Consider the following 16,862-nt stretch of genomic DNA (forward strand, 5'->3'; position numbering starts at 1 on the left):
AGGGTGATGATGCAGCCCAAACATTTTTCCCTCTGGATCTTGCCTCAGGTTTTGGTTAGTCCTGCAATAGATGCCAGGTCACTTCATTGATTTGTGTATATAGGACAACAAAGATTTTCCTGCACAGCTGCTTTAGCTTAACTCCAAAAGAGTAGGAGCAAAACCAGCCATGAACTGCTCCTGCTGTGCAGAGCAGGGCTGGCTGTGTCCATCACTCAGCAGGAGTGCTTGTCTGCACAAGCCGGCAGAAGGATGGGTAACTGGGATGTTCAGGGAACATCAGACACAGGATTACTCAGAAAATGGCTGGCGAGAGCAGCCAGAGCTGCAGAGCAGTCAGTGCCATCAGTGACAGCACAGTGCTGGCAGGGCTCACTGGCAAGTGCTGCTCTGCTCCCGTGGTCTCCCTGCACAGATGGTACCATGGTGGACAGGGATCCCATTTCTTACCACAGATGCAAAGATTAGGATTTCCAAAATGTAAGCATGTACAGTCAGGACATTTAAGCACCTGTATGATATGCACTCTCATCACACAGATGCATGTGATGTACACAAAAAGAAAAAAAAACCCAAGTGATACTTCTGTGTGGTGCACAAAAATATGAACTTGGTAGGGATCTGCTGGGAAGTGACACAGCAGTCATGCTGTAGTCTCATACCTGGAGAACCACTTCTCTTTTTCAATAGATGAATTTAGTGCCAGTAGAGAGAAAAAATGGATGTTACAGATTAATAAGACACAGAGACAGATTTTATTTTGAACCAAAAGTTAAAATTTATTTGGAATATCAATATACCCCCAAAAAATAAAAATAAAAACTTCCTTTTATGTAATGAAATAGCCATTTGAAAATGGTAAAATAAAGATATTTATCATACTATTCTCTTCTAGTTATTGTACACATATTAAGGTTGTTTTTCTTTTTCTGAATATAAATCTAGCTTGAGCTTTAAGGCTCCAAAAAGCCTAAAGCATGTAGTGGCCCTTTTGAGAAAGCAGATAAGTCAATCAGAGCTGCATTTTTTCAGCAGACAGGCCTGTTTGAAGCTGTCCAGGACTGGACAGAAGGGAGATTTCTCAGGAAGGTCACTGTTTCAGGGAAGTATTATTTTATACGCATTGGGAAATACACTCTAACCCCTCTTCATGCAGCATTTTACATTATGATGTCCTGGGGAGGGCCCTGGTTACCCTTAGCTGTCAAGTTAATGTGCAGATCCAATCTTATTTGTGTTGGTACAGTCGATTCAATTTAAGAAATCAAATCCTACCCTGTGGTGTTTGCTCTGCTAGAAATTTAGTCAGTAACAAGACTCTGGTCCTGCCTTTACCCCTGTAAGCAAAAGCCTGTGTATGATGCAGTGGCTGCAATGGAGCATTCATGATAGCAGGATCAGGGACTTGTTCTTCAACTTGCTTTGAATAAAATAAATGGAATGGAAAATGTATTGAAATAAAACAGTGGAAACCCACTGACAATTCTGAGTTACAATTCTTCCCTTCTAGAGGGCTCATTGATGCCAGGCTGGAAAATATGACTGAAGAGCCACATCAGAGCTGAGTAATGCCCCAGATGGTTCATGTCAGCACTAATCAAAAAGGGGATTTAGGTCTTACATCACCCTCTGCAACTGGGCTCCACTGGGCTGAAGCAAAGCTACCTGAAGGCATTGGACATCTCACCAACAATCTCACTTGAAGCAGGCATTGGAACAAGTACTGAATTTATGCAGTACAGTCTAAAACTGGTTTTGATGTCTTCCTTCATCAAAGCCATCTTCATAAATTTACATCTATGTTTATGGTTTCTATACAAAGATGCTATACTTCTGCTTCTGATTCTGAAGTACACAATTGGCTATGCTACTGCAGGTATTACTGCAGTGCCACTGCATTATACCTGGCACTGCTTACAAAGGCTGCTGTTTCCCAGGCACAATAATTGGTGTCTTATGCTCTTTGTTGCCTGAAACCACCCGAATGCTGCCTGAACCCTGAGGTACCATTGTTTTCAACTGAAATGTCCCAAGTTTTTACTTTCAGATGAAAAAAATAAAGTTACACCCAGGACTCGAACAAGTTATCAAACCATGTATGTTTCTCCAAACAAACACACAGACCCACGTTTGCACTCAGGGAGTGACTGCCTAATTAACTTCTCCAGGAGGGACCCCTACATGGAAGCTTTATTCCACCAGCCACCCCATCCCGAGCACCTGGCACTGTGCAGCCCACCCTCCTTCCACGTTGCCTCTCCTCATCTTGGAAAGAAGTGAGTGTTCACCCTGGAAATACTTTGTCCTGGGATATGGAATAGATCTCCTTCTGTGTGTCTCCTGCAACTTGTGCACAGTATTTCTTTCCTGCTACCTGCCTATTTCATTCCTGCTACCTTGCCTGACTCTTTTGAGTGATTCCTTTTGCATGCTTCTGCCCTTATCTTGCAAAAAACTTGAATCATTTTACTGTGAGATGCTGGTGACAGGTTTCTTTTCGATCCAGCTGCTCCTAGTTGGGTGTGATCAGTGAGCCCAGCACATATCATTTGTGACTCTGAGTTACAGAAGGTCTGTAAGAACCAGGGGTTTCCTTCTCATCACAGGCACAGTTTAAGGAGGCTGCAGAATTATCCAAGCTTTTGTTCTTTCATAAACTAGTTTAAAATATTTTCCTTAAAGCGTTCAGTACACAGAAGTAGTTTTAAGGAAGAGCCAAATTCTGCTGGCAGCTGCCTAAGCATAAATCCATACCAACCATTCTGGCTTTATTTCAGTACATCAAAACATAAAACACAGACTTTGACCCTGGTAGAGTGACCTCATCACCAGTGGAACTTTCCTGACTTTAACAGTGGATCCCATAACAGCATTTCTAGCATCTCTCACGGCTGTCACAGGTCCTATAAATTTATCTAAAGTTTGAGCTACCCATGGCACGTGTGAATGCAATAGAATTACAGATTTCTTCAAAATAATTAGGGAAAAAAATAGTTCTGGTACTGCACAGAAAAATCTGAAAATATGACTCCAAGACTCAAGCCAGGGGAAATAAGTAGGATCCAATTAGCTCTGTTTGTATCTTGTGGCTCAAAGGCTGGAGCAGCAGGAGTACTGTTGAGGTGTCACTACGTAAGAGTTGACAAGCTCAGTGTTTAAGAATATGCAAGTGGATTAAATATGATGTTGAAATATGATGCATGTACGTTTCAGGGGAAGAAAAGAAGAACAGTGTCACCTGTATTTTGTCTTTTTGTCAAATTCTTTAATGCCAGTTAGGCCATTTGGCTCCAGTGGAAAACCTCAGAGGAAAAGCCCAATGGTACAGCAGGGCCATAGGACCGGTATGAATGTGTGTGACGTTATAATTTCCTGAAGCAAATGGCAGTGTCACAGCCAGTTCCCAGTGTGACAACAAATGTTCCCTAATTTGTCAATGTGCCTTACATGTCTGATCCTGCTGTCACATCTTGACAAGCGTGCTTGTCTGCAGCCCAGTCACCTGCCAGGATGCCCCCTGCACTTGGTGCTCAGCTTCCCCTGCACACCAGGGGTGCATCTGCACTGCCTGCTGAGGAGGTCACTCGGGCTGCTGACTGCACTGGAGCCGCTTCCCAGGCAGCAGGGAAGCTGCAGCAGGGAAGCTGCCTCCCCCACAGCCAGCCTTGTGTGGGAGGGCAGTGGGCATGGTGAGGAGCGGATGCTGGGAATGCTGCAGAGGTACCCATGAGGGCTTTGGGAGATGGGGTGAATTTTGGGAGAGCAGGTGAATTTCTTGCTCTGCTGAAATCAGTGTTGGCATTGCCAGCACTGCCATCCAGGATGTAGGAATGTGGGGGCTTAATCCTATGCAATTAAGGAAAACAGAGTATGAAACAGGGTAGATTGTTGTTTGCTACCTACCCCGTTTCATGCCTGTGTTAAAGTTGGGCAGCAAGTTCTTGCCATGCTGTGATGTCACTTGCCATCAACAAAGGTTTTGAGTCATGAGCCATAAGCCTCCAATTTGCAGGAGATAATGCAGGGCTCCTTCCCCTCTGCTCAGATAAAGGCAGTCAGGCACACTGGCTCTGTTCAAAGCACAGCAAAGCCTCCACTGACTTCAGAGAGTCCAAGAGGTCTGCTCCAGCTTCAGCTCCAGACACTGGACTACTTCCAGCCCCTCTTGTTCTGTCTGACAGACTTAAGACACACGGGACTCAGGCTCTAAATGGCACGATGGTGGGCTTCTGCTAACACCTTATCAGCTAATTGCAGTTAACTTTAATTTTGCCTTTTCCACTCTTTACGGGTCTTCTTAACCTGCTTTTCAGCCAGGGCAAAATTAAACATGAGGAAAAAGGCTTATTCAGCATTATAATTATCTACTCCCAAGCTGTATAACAAAATGGTTTACACATTTAATTGTTTTTGTCTAATATTTCCACGTATACAGTAGTCCTATTAATGAATATCATAGCTTCATTACTGCATATCACATTTTGCGATGTTTTGTACCATAAAATAATGTCAGCACATCAATAACTTAAATAACACAAATGTAAACTCATTTTCTGCTTGTTATAATTACGATTTGAGCCTGAAAAGGCCTTTGATTTGTAAGACCATTCACATAATATGGAATGTAACTTTATTTGTTTTTCTTCTGTATATAATGAGACACCGAAAGCCCTTGTCATCTCTTAACAGGATACTAAAGCAGCTCTGTTTCATGAATGACAGCACAATTAAAGCTAAAAATCATAATTAAAAAAAACCCCTTTGTACTGTACAATCTCAAATTAAAGCAAGAAAGATAATGACAATCTTTTGCATTAGCCAGGAAATGTGATTCTCTGCCACTGGGCTGTTTTTTCTTGTTGACAATTCACAGAATATGTATATGGGTGTAGTTATAGGTGTGTGTATATTCTATGCAGAAGAGCAGTCCCTATTTTGTTGATCTAGTTCTTCTAATTGTTTAGTTAAACTACCTAGCTGTTACAATTTAGAATACTACATTAACACATTTAACATCAAGTTTACATACTTGCGTCTTTGAAATACTAGGAACTTTTACACATTTTATTTGGCTTTGTAAGGACTGGAATATCACAGATAATGCAATCTACTTGTCTTTGAAAGAATATGGCTGTTTTCAACTAACTCTCTAAGGTTCAGAGTGAAATACATTTCTCTTTATATCTGTAGCTGACTTCAGAGAAGAAAGAGTGTCTTCTTAAGCAGTCAGTCTGATGTTACAGTACAGATTCTGCAGAGATATATTTATTTAATGAAAGATTACTCTCTCTGGACTTTAGAGTCAAGCTGTTGCAGCAAAATTACTTCATTTAGACTAATTTTTTTCTACACAAATCTCAAGAAAAACCTATTCCAGGTATGTTTTGTAGTAGTATCTCCACGTGACCAGAGGAGGGCACTTTGAACATCTTTGCACTGCCCAGGAGGCAGATGCAGAAGCACAGTGATACCCAATGTCGCACAGCCCTGCCACCTCTCCCAACTCAGGCAGGCATCCTTGTGTCTGCAAAAACACTGAATCCAGATTGTACCACAGGGCTCTGTTCTGAAAACAGTGGGCAGATAAATCACTCTCTTCTCGCTAACTGCGATTTCTCCCGATTTCCCCCATTTAATTCGGTGTTGCTGCGGGCTAAATTAAGAGTAATGGATAATTCCTAAAAATCTTGCAAGGGGAGTTGTCTCCCTCTCCTTTCTGAACATCCCTCCGCTATTAGCCCCTGGTAATTTAGCAAATATTGATTGATTTAACCCTCTATGACTTATCCTGCTGCAGAAATTCCTTGTCTTCAACTGAAAAATGCACTTGGAAATGCACTCTCTGAGATATGTATTGCAACAGTGCATCTTTTCACATTAAACTCTTGTAAAAATACTGCTCCTTTCCACCTTCTGAGGGAGGTCACTCTGTATCCCAGATCTGCTCTCCTGGCAGAGTACATAGCAGAGAAATCAATCTTTTCTCTTTTCCATACATAACCACAGTGTGGAGTTCAGCCAGTTTCCATGCAGGAAACATCTTTTTGGGCTTCATTTTGGCTGAAGGTATTAACCTTCTATGGAAAAGATTTTAATTATGCAATCTTGTTGTTATTATAGACAGATTTTTTTTGTCACCTCTGCTTTTTTTCAGAGAAATTATTAGAAAGTATTTAGAAACCTTTTTTTTTTTTTTTTGTTTAAATATAAGTCTCTCCTCCACCTTGGGGAAACACACTGCTTATTTAATGTACTTTTTTCTCCCCCTTTAACATTATTCCATTTCTCTTTTCTTCTCTCTTTTTTTCTTTCTTTTTCTTGATTTTTCTCTTCTTTTCTCCTTCTTTTCTAGAGCAGAGAGGTACAAGAAGGAAGTTGTCTTTCATCAGCAGTCCTTTGAGATAGAGTAGAATTCAGTGAGTCCTCACCATGATAGGATCATAAACTTACTGGGTTAAACCATGCTAACTTTCCCTAAGCTGCCAAGATTTAGCTGCACCATACATATATGTGTTTCCTTGTGCCTTATTTTTTTTCTTATAATTTTGTTTTTCTTGATGACCCTGAGCTATGGCTTCTCGTTTCTACCACTAGTCAACCTTCCTTTCTTTTCTGGTTTTGCCGATATAGGCCTCAAAGAAAAAATGGCAGAAGAGCACGAAGTAGCTGAGGTACATGAGAGAGGACCAGATGATATTCTGCACGTGGGAATGGCACTGGCCATGCTGCATCCAGGAGAAGACCAGGTAATTGATCACGCAACCGATCAACATCTGAGTGATCTGCGACAAGGTGATGAACATGGCAAACTTGCGCGAGACCCTGAAGCCAGCAGCCCGCAAGGCATAGTACGAGTACATGACGGCGTGTACTCCGTAGTTCATGGTCATGAACCAGCCACCGCCAGCCACCATGTCCTTGTAGGAGTACCAAGAGTAAAGTAACACAGTAATGTGATGGTACCAGTGTAAGAAGATGAGCTTCTGCTTCCTAAGAATAATGAATATTGTATCACCTGTAATGAAAACAAAACACAACAACAACAACAACAAAAAAAAAAAAAAAAAAAAAAAGAAGGGGGGAGGAAATGAGAAATATATCAAACAATTCCATAATTAACACAGTGCTCTCTTGCCTTTGCTGTTGCTGGAGTATACACTGCTTTAGAGCATGAAATCCACCTCAGCTCTAGATCTGAGAGCCTGTCTGAGAGCCAGTTTGGCTCCTAATCTCTATGCAATCTTTAGCAAAGCAATGCATCTACATTTTCCTGTATGGATAATCCCATCTGAAAACTCCATAGGTTTACTTGGTAGCCCTTTGCTGCAAACATTATCCACAAAAGTCTGGGGTGAGGTAGGTGGATGTACGTGTAGCGTCTCTTACTGTGGGACTGCCCATTATATACTGTGACTGGAAGACAAATGCAGCTTGACAGAGAGCAGAAAACATAGAGGAAGCAGCACAGTGTCCTCTGAAATGTCTACGTGCAAACTGCACCTAGTTAAAATCTGTAGAGGTAATTTGCCTTTTGAGGTAATACACAAAAAAGCTGTTGCATATTCAACCTACCATACTGAAAGAGTTGCTTCCAGAAAGAATTGGGTTTTGTTGAAACACACACCCCTTTTCTGCAAATCAATCTTACTATTGTAGAAAAGTAAGTCTGTAGAAAAGTAATTGCTTTTTTTCTTCCGTCTGCTGTCATGATTGCAATAAGCATCTCAATTAGATTTATGGATATATATGTATGTTACTTGTTTTGCACCATTATAGACACAGTGTTTCCAAAAGGATCCCTGAGATTTGAACCTGGGGACTTAGTTTGATGTGTAAGTATCCCAGGAAATCTAAGTCCTGAATATTAGTCATGGATGGAAGCAAAACTGCACTGTCTTCACAAGGTCTATAATAAACCATAATGCTGCTGTTCACTTCATTAACTGCAAGATGTTGACTCATATTTTAACAAGTAATCATATGTTCAATTTACTGGTGCTGTGCAGTTCTAGCTGATGTTCCCTATTTTTAACAACTACATTTCTGTGGGTTTGCAGCAAATTAAACAGCAGGAAACCCAGGGATTCTGACACAGCAATGCAACTGGCGTCTGTCTCATTCTAGTTTTAATGCTGATGAATTGCTGCTCTCTAATTTGCTGAACTAAATTACCTGCTGAAAGGTAAAGTCTCATTTTTGCTGTATACCTGAACACAGTGAGAGCTGCAGTCCTTTGGGGTTTAATAAGGGCATCCTCTGAAATGAAAGCTGGAGGGCTGCTCCTGTCCATTAAAACAATCCTTTCTTACACTAATAAGCCATGGATGAGAACATATGGAGCCTGACTTTCAAGTTGGCTTTCACATGGATATCCTAAGTACCCTTACCAAGAAACTGCAGGAGAGATATAAGTTCACAAAAATCAAGACTGGAAAAGCTAGGGATATTATGGGAAATTGATTTCTACTTGGAGGAAGCAGGCAGCCACAGCTTTCATAGTCTAGGGAGGAAGCACCTTACTGCTCATAACTGTACACTTAAATGTGTATTAAAGAATAAAAGCTGCAGAATGGAGGCAGAGCCTGACTCAAAGCTTCTTGCTGACACAGCTGCTATAGCCCACCCTCCACTTTTGTAGCCACGGGGTGTGTGACCGCTGATTATGCCACTCCTGTTTGCCTGCAAGTAGTTCAGGAAGAGGTATGGACCACACTGCTTTTACTTCTTGACTGTCCTGCTGTGTATAATCACTGCAGTTTATTCCTGGGCTCAAACATGTAGTTTGGGCTTGGTTATGCTTACTCAGTTTTTCTGAGACTTAAATGGGATTTTGACCGTGATGAGACCCTTCTTGTGCTGTCTGCATGTACACTTCTCCTCTAAAAATACAAAAATGCATATGAGAGAAAGAGAGAGGGTACTCACCTAGTTCGGGTGCTTTGCTTAGCACAAATGCATATGCCCAGAATTTGCTGACAGGTCCAATGTAAAAACTCTGGTCACACACTGACTGTTTCAGGCCTTTGGTCATCAAAATGTACAGCATATAAGCACCAGTTCGAACAGCACCGAATATACTTTAAAACAAAAAGAGAAAATTAGGAAAGGTCAGTGCACATTTGAAATCTACATCCCATACTTCAAATCATTATGAGGAAAAGGCCATAACTGGGCTGAAATAGTAAGTTTGAGACAGCTTTAAAGTTGAAGAAACTCTGCTGGCTTCTATGAAGTTACTCTGAACTCAGACCTGTAAACTGGACTGCAGCCACATCCCCTGTGCAAGTCTGGAATGCTAACATCAGTGTTTTTTATTTCATTACCACAGGAATGATCCTTCAGCTTTCAGGAACAGGGAAACATTCTATTTCAGCTCAAAACAACATGCAGAGTTTTGATGCTGATGGCTGGGAAACAACAAGAAATGGGTTCATAAAATGCTGTATTAGCAATATAATCAGGACCAATTCACTCTGGTTTTCTCAGAGTTTCCTCTCATTTCTCCCTGTATTTGTTACATCCACAGGAGCTCTGAGCACAGCCATATCTAGGCACACAGATTTTGATGAGAGACAGTGTTTTGGTGCACATGCTTGACTTCATCCCTGAACAGGTCATTGCTAACAGAGGAAACAGGTAGTTAAATCAAGCTGTAAACAGCAGATTCACCTTCACCTCATCAAAGTGAGATGCAAGATAACAGTGTTCTTTAAATGAGAAACTTCAAGAGATTTGTAACAGTATTAATTACTGCAATTACAGAGGGGATAGGTTGACATCCAGCTCATCTCAGGAACAAAGGCTTCTGTCTCACCAGCAAGGAGCTCTGCAGAAGGAGTTTCGTCTCATTGTTTTATGGCAGGAACATGCCTGCCCATTGTTTACTACTGTAGCTTGGTGGCCCCGCATAAGCTGTGATGAATACTGGGTGAAGGAAATAGCTTTCATAAAGAAATTGAGCAGAGTCAGACACAACCTATTTTGGGGTTGAGTATATCTTACTTTATGTTTATCATACATCCTCATCCCTCTACTCAGCTCCATCTTATTTCCCCTCTAGCTTCTTTGTGACCTTGACTAAACTGGTTCCCACTCTGCCTCACTGTCTTTTGTGACTACTGTTTTACAACCATCAAGGCAGCCTCAAAAGCTGAGTGTGATGGCAGTTTGTATGCTTCTTGGTCAGACTAGATGGTTCTAGCAAGCCTACTGCACATAAAAACTGCTACCTAACTTATATATAATATGCACGGAGTAATCAGATTTCCACATCTGCACCATTGATACACCCACTCAAATCTGCCTGCTGCTAAGGAACAATGCAGCCTGCTCTCCCCTGTCCATTGCATGGAATCTGCAGCCCAGTGGAGTGCCACAGTGCCTGCTGCTCTTTGGGCTCTCAGTGGCATCACAGATGGGGCTCTAGAGCCAGGTCATACCCACGGAGGAGTGCTGCATCCTGGCTCCTGCACCACTGATGCCTGAGGTTTCACTGCACCATGACTGTGAGCACTTACAAAGCTACTATTATTATCTGCTATTTGCACAGTGGTATTTGCTCGTTGGCTCTGATGCCAGATGAGTCCTCTTGCGCTATGTGCAAGTAAAAAAACCACCCTGCTGTGGTTCTCAGGTGTGCTGAAGAAGTTTAGCTGAGTCTGTGTTTCCATTAGCATTGCCCTAAGCAAAGCACATATTCCCAGGCTTAGGCAAGAGAGCCACCGCAGTCTCTCACCCACCCCTGCATGCAGAGGAGACAGTGAAGAGCTCTGAGCATCCACACAGCTCACAGTACATCCTCTCCATGTAGGTTGTTTCCTCCCAGAAATGTTCTCTCAGCACGCTTTTCTCACGTCTTTCAGGCATTGGTCATTTAAACTCAGCAGAGTGCCAAAACTTGCAGGAGGAGTTTTGAAATGAGGTGCAACTCATTCTGTGTCTTCTCTTTGGTGTTTAAAACATGCCCCCTTTTTTTTTCTCAGGAGCTGCATTTCTCATTCCCAAGAAGACAGGAGATCCTGACAGAGATGTGATCTGATCACTTCCTGAGGCAGTGAACTCCTCAGGCTAGCCAGGGCATGCTGCTGCCTGCTCCTATGTTTTGGGTGGTTGCAAAACTGGGTGGAGGAAGATCAGGCAGAATACCTAATAATACACTGGTTTTTTTTTTTCCCATTAGCAAGTGCTGACATTAAAATAGGGGAAGAAAAGGAAATTTTAAATAATGAAATCAAATAGCTGCAAGCAACATGTCTTTCTGTATAAAGAAGCTGTACTGCTTTTCTAGAAAATTTTTTGCTACTAAGGTTTTAAAACCAAAGCGAATTCTGTGCCATGAGCACAAATGTAAATGAGAAGGACACTTGTTTGAGCAACAGGCAAACAAGGATCCAACTGTGATTGGGTATGGACACCCAGGATCTAATCTAGACTGATAACAGAGCCACAGAGTCTGTGCCTGGGGGGATTACAGTGTCCCTTTGCTGTCTTTGAGATTATATTGATGTAATTCTGCTTGTCTTTCCATTTAGCAGCTACTGCAGAGCTCTCCTTGGAGCACACATGCACTGATGCACACTCACACACTTTTCTGCAATTCCACAGGATGGTGGCTTACTCTAGTTCCATGACTCTAGAAGTGACCCCAATTACAGCTCTACACGGTGTGAGTTAAACTAATCTGTATTTTTTTTCTCAACAGAAACCAAGTTACATTTTCACATAATTCACCAAGGAAGGCTTCATGCAAAAGAAGGATAGCAAACTCCAAGTAACTCATTCAATTACCTAAGTAGACACCATGAGCAGGTAGAAGCTTATGAGAAGTGCTGCATGCCAAAACATTGCCTTGCCAACAAGTATGTGCCACCCTGAAAAAGGTCTAATGCATGCCTGCAAATGTGTCTTGGAGCCAGAGAAATAAGACTGCTTTCTGTGCCTCTGACACTTAATCTTGTTTGTTCTGTAAGGTAAAATCAACCACCAAATTTCTATCTTGCAAAGACGTGGTGTGCAGCAGAGTGATGACATTGCTTACTCAGTAAATCACTTCTGCTTCATTCTGTCCTCGCCCTGCTCTCTGCTGTAGCTTTTGTGAGGTATTGAAATGAACTGCTTACCAAAGCAGTCTGTCTGGTGGGAATCATCTGCAGGGATTTTTAAAATAAGGTAGCAGTGAATTACTGTACAATTACAGTCCTTTACAACTAGAGAGACTGATCAGAAACTGCATCATCTAATGCAGCCTTCTTATCTATTCAAGCTCAAATGCCCCACATTCTCCTCCCTTCAGGCAGTGACTTCTCTGCAAGTTAAAAAATGCCCAATTGATATTTTACTGTCCACAGTATTATCAAAATATCCATGAGTAAAATACAAACTAATATTTTTCCCTCTCCAGCTTGTTTTCAAATAGGGGCTGGTAGGTTCACCCTGGCTGCATGCCAGGTACCCACTAAAGCTGCTCTGTCAATACCCTCCACAACTGGACAGGGGAGAGAAAATTTATCAAAAAGTTCCTGGGCTGGGATAAAGGCACAGAGAGATCATTTACCAGTTACCATCACGGGCAAAACAGAGTCAGCTTGGGGAAATTAGTTATCACCAATCAAAATAGGGTAGCATAATGAGAAATAAATGCTAAATCTTAAAAACACCCCCCATCTTCACTTCTTCCTGGGTTTAGCTTTACTCCTGAATTCTGTGCCTCCTCTTCCCCAGTGGCAAGGGGAGGACAGGATGAGGAATGGTCCTCCTGCTACCAAAACCTGGCCACAGAAATCCAGTACTCAGAGGGCCTCAAAACACATCCTATGCATGGGTTAAGTGCAGAATTAAAAAGGGCTGGAGAGCTGGCTGATGGGAAGACAATGCAGGTGTTACTGTCTGAAGCCTATTGTTATTTTTGCTGTCTCCATCCTACCTGCCAGTAGGGAGTGAAGTAAGGCATTGTCAAAAGTCCAAGTGAGTAGCAGGTACCTCAAGCCTTCACCTGCAATGTACCTGCAATGCCACAACCCCAGGTGGCATTGCAGCAGGCTCAGCTCCTCCTCACAGTGGAGGTCACTGCACATTTTTGCTAGGGTTGCTTTCTTTCCCTAGACAGACCCATCCCCGCACTTGGCTCCCGACATCTCTGAACACCCCAGTCCAGGACGAAAACTGCAGAACTGAGCAGGGAACGTGACTTCCAAATAAGAACACATTTAGAAGTGCAGCACAGAATATAGCAACATGTTCTAAGGGATAATCACAGAGAGGAAAGTCTCTGCTCTGGTTTTAAAAAAACTTAACCAAAGAAACCATGCAGTCTGTATATGCAGTGCCCAGCTGGTTCAACCAGTGGAACTCAACTGAGGTGCTGGACTACAGAGTGCTGTGGGTGAGCTGGGCTAGTCCAGCAGCGAGCCAGCCGGCCACCCAGACAGAGCTCCCACAGCTCCAGCTCCCAGCCTGAGGCTCAGCTGGAAAAGAGAAAAAAATATTAATTCTGCCCCAACCTGCTTACATGGTGACTCACAGGAGTTCTGGCAGGTAAGTCTGTGCCCTGGAAGCACAAGGCTATGGTACAAAGCACAATGTCCTCCTTTGTGGAAGCCACATCGAGCACACAGTGGTCCTGGGAAAGCAGCTGAGATGACCACACTGACTGCAGCCTGCTTGTACCACAACAGCAAGAAAAGCAGGGAAGCAGGTTCTTTAGTTGTTTGTTGACTCTTTTTTCTTTTTTTTTTTCTTTTTTTTTTTTTTTTTAGCATGTGAACTATTTACAGAGAGAACACTCTGAAATGTCTAAAGGGCAGCAGGTGAAGAATGTGGAGCTTCCCACACCTTCCTTCATGACAAATCAAACAGTGTTCACCTTCCTGTTCTGGTCAGCAGCAGTACTTTGGCAGTCATTCCAAGCTTCCCTTCTGCTACTGAAGAGTTACCTATCTTGTAACATAATAAAATGGCCCTTCTGTGCCCTTCTGACTTAAATCCCACAGTATGCAGGAAAGAGGAAGGAGTTGCACTGCTTCACACACAGGAGCGTGGGAAGTAGAGCGACCCCTCAGTCTGTCAGTTCCAAGCAGCAAGACAGTCCTGAGAGCACACCTAGAGACAGCAGTACCTGCACAAAGGGGCAGCAGAGTCCTTCTGTGATTAGCCAAGCAACAGAACACACACAAACGATGAAATGATACTGGGAAAATGCAGGGAGGAAGCCTGTGTCAGAAACAACTCTCAGAACTAATTTTCTTGACAAGAAATGCAGCTTCATCAGGCACTGCTGAACTCCCCAACAGGACAGTAGTCAAAAGAGTAAAGAAACTCAGGAACTCCTGGAATTACCAAGCACCATGTACCAAGGTGGGTGTATTTCCATGTCAAAGAACACCTCACGTCCTTCAGTCATTCCCTTGCTGTGCTTTTAACTCATTCCTAAAAATAAGTTTGTAACAAAGCAATTTTTCAACATGAGTAGGTTTGTTTTACAGTTCTCTGGAAGTACTTTTCTTCTCCACCTCGTAAGGGTGAGCTTCTTTCCAATCACTCTCCTCTTCTGTGGTCCCACAGTACCAGCCCATCAAAGATGTCCACCACAAAAATAACACATCAGAGACAGGGCTAGGTGACAGATTTCTTATGAAACTGACAGATTTTGTTGCTGGAAATTAAGCTTTTTGTAGGAGATTTCTATTGGTCTCCCATATGAACCTGCTTTGGCCATGTGAGAAATAACATTAGTTTTGGCTGACTCAACAGACACTGGGGTGCCTCCAGAGGATGCTGGCATTGAAGGGGGACTTTCCAACCAGCAGAGGAAAGGGTTTCTTGAAAGGGTTTTTTCCAAGTTTGTATTATTTTTTCCTAGGTGACTACAGATAAAGTGAGCAGACCAGTGTTGGGAAATGGCCTATTCCAGGAAGGAAGGAGATGATGACAGGTCCCACCTAGCAAACGGCAGGAGTTCTGGGAATGTGCATTTGTATGGCAGCCACATTCTAAATTTATATTTACAGCTGTATTGAAGAAAGATAAACCTAAACTATTACCTGTGTAGACAGGTGAGGTAGTCAGATCACAGTGTGCTTGCTGTATTGCTATTGCTGTGGTGATTATACCATGAGCCCAGTGGGAAGATTTCATGAACCATTGGCCTGCTCCTAATCTAAAATCTGTCTTTATATTTTGTGGTGGTTTCAGGTCCCCTAGGAGCTACAGAGTACTCTGCAAAACTGCTAACCATAATGGCAAAAAGAGAAGGCAATCAAACAAAATTTTAGCAGTTAAATCAGAGTGCTTGTGGGAGTCTGCCCTCATCATCTGAAAAAAAAAATTAAAAAAAAAAAATTTCAGTTCTCCCAGGATGTGGCTATAGAGAGGCTGGTTTCTTTTTAAAGTTGAGCAATACCAAAAGGGAATGTCCAGGTTAAAGTGTTTATCTGGGTAACAACAAATGAGGAAAGGATACACTATGGTCTGGTTTGTGCTGACCAGAATTATGGACCAACAGCCTACTGACTTTTACTGGTGCCTGGGTGCTTATTCAAAGACTATTGTTCCAAAAACTTGTGTGGGCAGATGTGCCAGCCTGTTTCAAGGCTGGGAAAGGAATTAAGACCACAAGAATAGCCTCCTTAAGAGTCTGTCTGACAGAGACAGTATTCCTTCCTCCATTGATAAGGGATGGTGAAAAACCTGGTCACACACCAACCTTCTAGCATACTGAAGCAAAGGACGAGTGAGAAATATGTTTCCTGGCTAACTAAGTTTCCTTAAACTTTTGTGTCCATGGGCACATGTTTACAGGGTATCACTGAGAGAGAATGTGGGTCCTGTGGGCCTCACTTTCTGGGGGGGTTGATGTGTGCAGGAACATGGCAAAGGGGCAACACAACCCATCAGAATTTGTAATTGTTTCAATCTGATTTCCAATACCCAGGTTGCTCTTGGGTGTTTGTGGATTGGTTAGATTTCATTGTAGCTGTTCCTCCACTTTATTTATTTATTTTTATTTTTTAATGAATCATATCTTAAGTCTTGTTTTGACTTTTTTCCATTGATGGACATAATTGTCCACACCTGGCCAGCTCTGCAGGGGGAAGGGAAGAGCAGCACCAACTTCACTGGACAATGTGCAATATGTGATGGTGCAGTACTAAAAAAAAAAAAAAAACGTTGGATTTTCCAGATGGAACAAATCTTCTAAAAGACAGAATGATTCAATTATGCCTATGAAAATCTTTATATACAGTGTCATGAAAAGGTTGTCAGACCACCTAAAGCTTATCTCAGATGTGACTCCTGTCTTAGTTTGTCTTGAAGGTATTCAATAAAACTTAGGTGACATAAATTCCATGAATTACTGTAAGTCCTGGATCTTCCTGTATTTAAGCTGTTGTAGAAACTGTATGGTTTCTTTAGAATTACCTTTGATTGCAAAATCATGATATTTGTACTGTATGGTGAAAAGCTGATCATTAAGCACAAATTAAATGTGACCAATGACCGAAAGCCATCATTTGACTGTTGCTCCATGTGATGACCTACATGGCTCTTATTTTGATTTCATGGAGTTAATGACATCTGTTGTTAAGTCAATGCAAAATAATGAGTACTTGAAACTCACAAAAAGGAAAAGGATCTGGCACCCAACATCCTAAAGGGTCAATGTGACACAAGGGCAGCCTATATGAAATATTCATTTATATTAATAACTGACTAGAAGAATTAGCTTTGTAAGTCTGTGCCTAGTTATTAAATATATTTTGCTATGTTTGTGGGAGAGTGTTTAACTTTCCAAATTAAATTAATCGGTCTCTTGATCCGTGAAGGATAAACAGCGATATTATACTCACAAAAAAGTTTGAAAAATA

The 16,862-nt window shown here is 42.1% G+C and overlaps 1 protein-coding gene across 2 annotated transcripts in view; it reads right to left on the reverse strand.

Annotated features, from left to right (window-relative positions):
- Positions 1–753: 753 nt before the first annotated feature.
- ELOVL6 (ELOVL fatty acid elongase 6) overlaps positions 754–16,862 on the reverse strand; it is a 79,890-nt gene continuing 63,781 nt past the window's right edge. For both annotated transcript variants that reach the window (XM_041395777.1, XM_041395778.1), the window contains 2 exons: positions 8,926–9,077; positions 754–7,015 (listed from right to left, as the gene is read on the reverse strand). In XM_041395777.1, coding sequence (XP_041251711.1) covers positions 6,591–7,015; positions 8,926–9,077 — 577 coding nt within the window. In that variant the 3' untranslated portion in view covers positions 754–6,590. The remainder of the gene's footprint in view (positions 7,016–8,925; positions 9,078–16,862) is intronic.

This window comes from Onychostruthus taczanowskii, unplaced genomic scaffold (genome assembly GCF_017590055.1).
Source record: "Onychostruthus taczanowskii isolate IOZ18803 unplaced genomic scaffold, ASM1759005v1 scaffold12, whole genome shotgun sequence".
NCBI lineage: Eukaryota > Metazoa > Chordata > Aves > Passeriformes > Passeridae > Onychostruthus > Onychostruthus taczanowskii.